The following is an 8071-nucleotide window of genomic DNA, read 5'->3' on the forward strand; positions in this document are numbered from 1 at the left end:
CTTCCCCCTTGTTGTTAATATTAATTGTCTTGAGTATCTGGTCACCATTAACCTTTTTAGTGAAGACTGAAGCAAAATAGGCATTAAACACCTCAGCCTTCTTGACATCATCAGTTATTAGCTCTCCTTCCCCACTAAGTAGAGGACTTACGCTTTCCTTTGTCTCTCTCTTAAATGTATATATAGAACCTCTTCTTATTACCTTTTATGACACTTGCTAGGTGTCATTCATTTTGTTCTTAGCCTTTTTTATTTTGTCCCTGCATGCTTGTGCTATACTTTCGTACTCTCTTAGCAATTTATCCGTGTTTCCACTTTTTGTAGGATTTCTTTTTGATTTTCAGATCATTAAAGAGCTCCTAATGGAGCCATATTGGTTTCTTACTACTCTTCCTATTTTTCCATTGCAATGGGATAGTTTGCTGCTGTGCCTTTACTACGGTCTCCTTGAGAAACTGCCAGCTCTCCTGAACTTAGATTTCCTTCCCAGGGGACCTTACCTTCTGAGTTTATTAAAGGTTCAGTGATAGTATAAGTGAGCACATTACTTTTGTATACAAACTGCTATGTTTCTGTAAATACAGTATTATATGCATACAGCATTATCTAGCACTAGAGAATACTAAAACGGAGGCATGATATATCCATGGAAAGTGAAAACAATACTTTTCTCAGAAATCTAAATGTGTCATGGGTACAATGATTCAGGAAGAAATACCCGCATCACCTTTCAGATCCTTTTATTTTCCAGTTAAAAAAATATCACTCTGTTCTTGTTAATACTAACCAAAATTGAAAGCTTAAGCTATTGTGCTGTATTGAGCTCTTGTTGTGAATGAGGGGCAAAAAGTAACAGAGAGCCTCAGTTCTAGTTACAAGGGATACAGACAGCTTGAAATCTAGCCAACTTTTAACAAATAATTTAATTTCTAATAATTTAAATTAGTTTCAGGTATTACACCTGCTACTGGTGCCCCCTACCAACTTTTACAGTCTTACTTATGTTTTCCCATTTTAAAGTGTTTTTTTCCTCTTCCCTGTTGCTGTGTGAACAACCAACACAAACGAGAGGGAAATGACTGTTTGTATAAGGTAAGGTAAATATTCTACACAGTCACGAAGTGCCAAATACACAAAGTGAACAAACTTGGGGAAAAAAGTCTCATCTCTTACTTATCTTGATCCTAGAAGATATTTGTAACAATACCACATAAAATAATTCAAGCACAAATGTGACTTTAAGTTAACTGTGTGTCCCTTTAAGATAAAGTTCACCTCTCATCACTTTGGAAATATTTATTTTGCTTAAGTGCAACGTTAAGTGCCAAAGTAAGTAGTAGTACATGTACTTTAAAAAAATACATAAATATTGTTTAAATATTGATAAAGTTGCAACAAACCTACAAGCCCCAGGAAATTTAAAGTTAATGTTAACACTTTTTTCCTATTGTGGAATGTTAAAAAGACATCCAGAGTCCAATGTTCAGTTCCAATTAAACTGAAAGGCAGAGCTGCCATGTTTTGCCGTTAGTTTCATCACCAAGCTAATGATAAAGCACCAGCCCCACCTTTGGCACTTTACTGATCATATCAAAAGAAAAAAAATCCTTAGTTCTTTCTGTATTCATTTGGACTTTTACTTGAGAAACCATGAGAAAACATCATTCGTGATGAGCAAATGTGCATGTGTCAGTCCTTCATATCTCCCTACCTCTCCAAAGGAGGCAAAACTGCATAGCTGAGCTATACAAAAAGAAAAAACACACTCTTATTTCAAAGAGAAGGTAGATAAGGTAACATCTTTTATTGGACCAACTTCTAGTGGAAGGTACAAGATTCCGAACTACAGAGAATTCTTCTTCAGGTCAAGGGAAAGAAACTTTCCAGACCCGAAGAACTCTGTAGTTCAAAAGCTTGTACTTTCCACCAACAGAAGTTGGTTCAATTAAAAAAAAAAAAAAGATACTCCCTTGCAAAGCTGGTGTTTCTTATATTCTGGGACCAACATAGCTACACCACCACTCTTAATTTAAGTAATGAATGTCAAGGAAAATAGCTCAGCCATTTTTTTTTTCCAGTTTAAAAAAAAAACCCACTATTATTTTAATGTAAACTTTATAGTCCCTGAAATAGGCGGTTTCTAATGAAGGCACTGACAGTTAGAAACGTAAGTTATACTGACAAATAGTTCAGCTAGAGTTTTCTACTTCATCTGTTACATTAAGATTTCCGAATTCCATACACCTGCATCATAAAACTTTTACACCAACAGTATTCTTCCTATAAGAACTCTTTTAATATTGACTAGATTTCTGTAGAAAGTTTGAAAAAAAGTTTATTCAAATCTGATCAGTTTCCAATGTCATGTACAAGCGTAGGAAACCCACTGCTCTCAGGGCCTCATCCGCAGCCCATTAAAGTCAATGTGAGTTCCCTCCCCCACCAATCAACTTCAGTAGGCTTAGGATCAAACCCTTATCCTCCTCCAAAACAGAAGACACATGTAGGGCCAAACGACTATTTCACTCGGAGCCCAAAGGGAACTTTTAGCTTTCCAGTCCATGCCTACCCCCTTGGAGATCTGTGGCAAGTGAGTTGCATAAGACTGCCTTCTCTCCCCAATGTACAGCACACCTACGTATATACTCCATGTGAAGGAGGCATGGGGAAAGGAGTCCAGTCTGGTGAATGGGTACCCTAAGCTCCTGTCCTGATCAACTCTTCAGGGACAACTCTGAAGACCACTCTCACATCTAAAAGGCACACTCTCCACTCCTCCCATTGAGTAGTCTACTATAGACTTGGGCCTTATGAGAAATTAATTCTCTCCCTCCCCAGCAGGATACTACACTATAGTGTAGCACAGCATCTTGCTTACCATAGAAACAAGAAGTGCTTGAAGGAGCTAAGCCCTTCAGCAACAGACAAGAAAACCAATTGCAAAAGTCCTTGCTCCCCAAGTCCCAAAAATGAAAGGAAAACCCATCTACCATGACAAGAAACAGGATTTGAGGTGGTAGAGGGAACAAGGACAGAGATGATTCTAGAGGATAGTTTAAAGTCTGGAATCTCTCTCTCCCCCATCTGTAAATATTTGAGGAAAGGAAGAAGAATTGCCCATAGATAAAAGTAAAATTAATATGTTGCTATAAATAAGATTTCATATTTATAATTTGACATTTTATGAAAAAAATCTTAGATCATTAAGTTTTGTGAGTGCCTAGACATTGTGTGGACTAGCAGTCTATATGTATCCAGCATAGATAAGTATTGTATTGTAAGTATTACCATTTCTGAAAAAATTACAAAGTTCTTAAAAAAGAATTTAAAATGCATCATAGAAAAGGCACAACAGGTTCATATGCAAGTTAAGATATTCTCTTGTATGTAGCACTTCAAATGACTGCTTCTATGTGTTCTAAAAGAAAATTCCACACCTAGTCTGTTGTACTAGTACCATTGCCCCAAAACACCATAGCAAAACCAGAAAGTGCCCCTTTACTGTGCACACTCCAACCTGTAATGAAAGCTGAGTTACGTGCTCGCTCTCTCAGGGAGAGACAGATTGGAATTTAGAGAAGGCCAAATAGTGCCACTCTGGATTAGAGAAAACACACAAATGAAGGGGAAATAGACAGCAGTGATGCCCCAGGACCCAGCACAAAAATACATCACTCAAGTAAGAAAGGGAAACCCAGAGTAGCAGACATAACTTACAAAACAAAAAAAAAAACAAAAAAAACCACTAGTTACTGCTATGCTAGGAATCACTCCAGAAGTCAGTTTGTAATTCTTTCCTGAAAACTAGATTCTGTAATTTACATCAAAAAGCTTTATTTCCATTACACTAATTACTTAATTTGTTATCACTGGTTTTTCACAAGCCCTAAAGTCAATCTGAATTGTGCTAATGGCAAACACCTCCACTGTTCTCAGCGATAAAGCTGAGATTGTCCACATTTGTGTACTGTATGTAATTTAAGGGGGGCGGGGGAGAAAATCACTTAACTGATCCTTGTCTATGTTAGACACTTGCTAAAAAATTCTCTATTCATACCTTTATGAAAGGACCCTCTACACAAGTTAATATGAGCCGTTCTAAAATGTTATTTAATTAGGGTGGAATTTTCAAGAATGCCTAAGTGATTTAGAAACACAGGGTAAAATTTTTGAAAGCAGTTCAGACTTCTTGAGTTCCTAAGTCACATAGATGATTTTGGAAATCCCACCCTGAACAACTTTCAAGCTTTAGTTGGGTATTTCGGGGATAGCCTACTTGGATGGCTGGTCTTTTTCTAAAGAACATTTGAAAAAACAAACATTTTATTAAAATGTCAGAAAATGAATGAGCCACAATACATTCTGGATACAAGATAAAATATTTGACCAGTAGAGGGCACTAACCAAACTGCTTTAATTTATTAGCCCATATTTAGAAGTGTTGGTCTACATACACACTTGCACTGATTTAACTAAATCTGTTCCCTAAAACAGTTTTAGTTGTTTAGGTACAAGTGTGAAAGTAGACCAGACTGAAGTGGATTTTATGTGGGCCTGAGGACTTCCACATAGATCATACATTCTAAGAACAAAAATACTTACATATGCTATTGAAAAGTAATTTTACAGAGATAAAAGTACTTGTGGTACCTTAGAGACTAACAAATTTATTTGAGCATAAGCTTTCGTGGGCTACAGCCCACTTCATCAGAATGGAACACACAGAAAGAAGACATTTATACATACAGAGAACATGAAAAGGTGGAAGTAGCCATGCCAACTGTAAGAGGCCAAACAATTGAGAAGTCTCTAAGGTGCCACAAGTACTCCTGTTCTTTTTGCGGATACAGACTAACACGGCTGCTACTCTCAAACTTTACAGAGATACTTATTTATAATGTTGCTGCTGACAGGCAATAAATATTTTCCCCTTCCCCCTCTCCCCCCCAATCATCTTTCACAATACAGAAATGCTACAGGTGTTGTGGATACCTCCTTTAGCCACACTAATAATTTCAAACGTCTGAGTACTTATGGAAACAAACATTTAACTTTTTTACAAATGTAATATTTATTCTTCCAAGGAGAAGCACCCAATGAATGTTACAGCAACAACATTAATACAAAGTGGCAATGAGACGACAATGATACCATAACAGTAAAAATAATGCTATTGTCACTGTGCAAGTATCATCTACTAAAGCAAGGATGGGCAAACTATGGCCCGGGGGCCACATCCGGCCCTCCAGACGTTTTAATCTGACCCTCGAGCTCCAGCCGGGGAGAGGGGTCGGGGGCTTGCCCCATTCTGTGCGGCTCCTGGAAACAGCGGCATGTCCCTTCTTCGGCTCCTACACGTAGGGCAGCCAGGGGGCTCCGCATGCTGCCCCCGCAGCTCCCATTGGCCCAGAGCCCCCTCCCACACCTTGAAATCCTCATTTCTGGCCCCACCCCAGAGCCCACACCCCCACCCCAGAGCCCTCACCCCCTCCCACGCCACAACCCCCAATTTCGTGAGCATTCATGGCCCGCCATACAATTTCCATACCCAGATGTGGCCCTCAGGCCAAAAAGTTTGCCCACCCCTGTACTAAAGCAAGGCAAATTTATAACCTATGTTCTTTCTCACTGTGTGTTTACAAACACCTAATATCTTTATGGCTATAGCTCTTTGACTTAGGCCCTGAACCCACAAATGGATCTGTGCAAACAGCACATTTAAGCAGCCCTATTCATTAGAATGGGGCTCTGCCCTTGCAGATCCAGTTGCAGGAAAGTAGAAGTGTAACATCCAATTGTAAGAACTTTCCTTGGGGTGCCACTTGCCATTCTAAATGATTCCTTGCCTACAACCTCAGCTATATGATTTATTTTTATTTTATGGTGCTGTGATCATGTAATCCGTTTGTCAGGTCCCCGTCCTAAAAGTCTTACAAACTAACAGACAAAAACAGTACCTAGGACATCCATTCAGACAAGTATTTATCAAAGTAATCTTTAGAGGAATGCTATTGTGATAAGTCAAAAGATGTTTATGGAGGTAAAAACTGCAGTTGTTTTCTTCAAAACATTACACCAATGATTTCCACAACTGTGGACTACAACATAATGTTGAGGTAATCCTGTGCAACTAGTTTGCAAGCTTCCTATAATACAAAGAAATTCCATTAGTCAAATCTTCTAAGAAGTTTACATCTTTTCTGGGGAACGTTACACGTTAACAGTCTGAATGAATTTGGTGTTCCTAGAAGTACTAACACTATTATTGATGGATAGTAGTGGTAGGCATTGTAAACTTCCCCATGCAGTTCTGGCCACACACCACAACTTTTAATGTAGAACTTCCCTGTTATTTTAAGTCCTGGGCATCTAAACAATCCTCTGATTTTGTAGAAGCATGTGACGGTTTAATTATCAGTTCAAGTAATGAGACTTGCAATTTCAGAGGTAAGTTTCTTTTATAAGAATTATGAGAAAAGTCTCAAATGCTATGCTAATTTTGTGCACTTCTCTCACTCTCAATTTCACACACACACACACACACACACACACACCCTAGTTTACTGGTCTCTCCTAAATGAGATCTAGTACCCAGAACCAATCTTCAGGTGATCAAAGTACATTTTCAGGATATTACCTTTTGATTTTGTAACACCACTGTGGAATGACAGTCCATTGAGCTTAGAATAGAACTTTGAATATCTGCTGGATATCTAAAATTTCTTTAAAACAAGCTATAAATATTGGTCACTATTATAGCATCATTTAAACAAAATACAAATCAAAAGGTTATAGAAAAGACATTCATAGAAAAATATAGCAATATAAGCCACAAAAGCAACATCAGCATTTAAGAGAAAGTAATGTGCCTCTCTCATGTCAAAAGAACTTGTCACATTATTAAAATTAAATTGTTTACCTCTATTGTAGGATCATATTCATCCACAAAATGATTCTGAATTAGCTGTATTGTCAAGGCACTCTTGCCTACACCACCAGCTCCGACAACGACAAGTTTATATTCCGTCATTTTCAGCAGACCTGGTAACAAAGAAGTCAAGATTAAGCATGAGAGAGTCAGGTTTCAATTACATGTTAAGTCATCCCCCAGTTCCTTTACTGAGGTGTTTAACGAAAGGGAAAACTATTCTCTTGCTAGTGCGCACACACAAAAAAGCTTTTGAAAAGGCGATGCTATTTCTGAGTGTCAAAAGTTGTAAAAGATTTGGTGCAGATATTGTGCCACAAGTTACTGAACACAAACTGAAACTAAGAACTTTAATTGTGAAAACCATTACTCGGGAAAGTTGGAAAAAATCATTTTTTATAGGTTATAATATGCAATATTTTATTTGATATTCTGATCAGTTCTTTTCAGAAAATTTCAGAGATTTAGGACACTGGTCCCTCAAATCTTAAAGACTAAATTGGTGTAAACATTGTTAGATCAGAAACATGCATTTAAAAAAAACTGCAGAGCAAAGCTGCTATCATCAAGACCTCTCCATTTTGAGCAGTGACATAGCAAGTTGTTGGATATCAGGAGTTATGACTTGAATGGTTCATGGATTATTTTATATTATTTTAAAGGCCAAAGCCTCAGAATGAAATTGATTATTAAAAATGGAGGGTCACAACTGATTCACTGGGAAGTTACAAAGTGGCTAAATACTACCAAGAGAGCAGCAAACTATATAAAGTTTTAATATTAAAATATGAACACAACCCTTTAAAACATTTTACTATCAAAAAAACTGAACACCAGGGCTCACCTGTCAGATTCACCTTCACAGATTTTTTTTTCCGGGCAAGAGTAGTATACTATTATTATATATGGGACATCCAATGATATACTATTGTATGGTTGTCATAAATTACCAGAATACAGTCTTTGCCCATTATAGCCAATTCTGTTATATAAATAATGATATAGTAGCAAGTAAATTCTTGAATGAGATGCAAAGCCTGTCACGAGGAAAGTGACAGAACAGGACAGAAAAGCATGACAGCCAAAACTTTCTGTAACATCTTTGCTCCTCTGGCTCTTTACGTTCCTTACACTCAGGGCTGG

General features: G+C 37.6%; 1 protein-coding gene across 2 annotated transcripts in view; it reads right to left on the reverse strand.

The window, feature by feature from the left end:
• Nucleotides 1-7045, reverse strand: part of KRAS (KRAS proto-oncogene, GTPase) — a 37763-nt gene extending 30718 nt beyond the window's left edge. Inside the window, exon 1 of one of the 2 annotated variants that reach the window (XM_065398612.1) lies at nucleotides 6920-7045. In XM_065398612.1, the coding sequence (XP_065254684.1) occupies nucleotides 6920-7030 (111 nt within the window). In that variant the 5' untranslated portion in view covers nucleotides 7031-7045. The remainder of the gene's footprint in view (nucleotides 1-6919) is intronic. The other variant, XM_065398604.1, reaches the window with a different exon arrangement.
• Between the last annotated feature and the right edge of the window lie 1026 nt (nucleotides 7046-8071).

The sequence above is a fragment of the Emys orbicularis genome, chromosome 1, assembly GCF_028017835.1.
Source record: "Emys orbicularis isolate rEmyOrb1 chromosome 1, rEmyOrb1.hap1, whole genome shotgun sequence".
Taxonomy (NCBI): Eukaryota; Metazoa; Chordata; order Testudines; family Emydidae; genus Emys; species Emys orbicularis.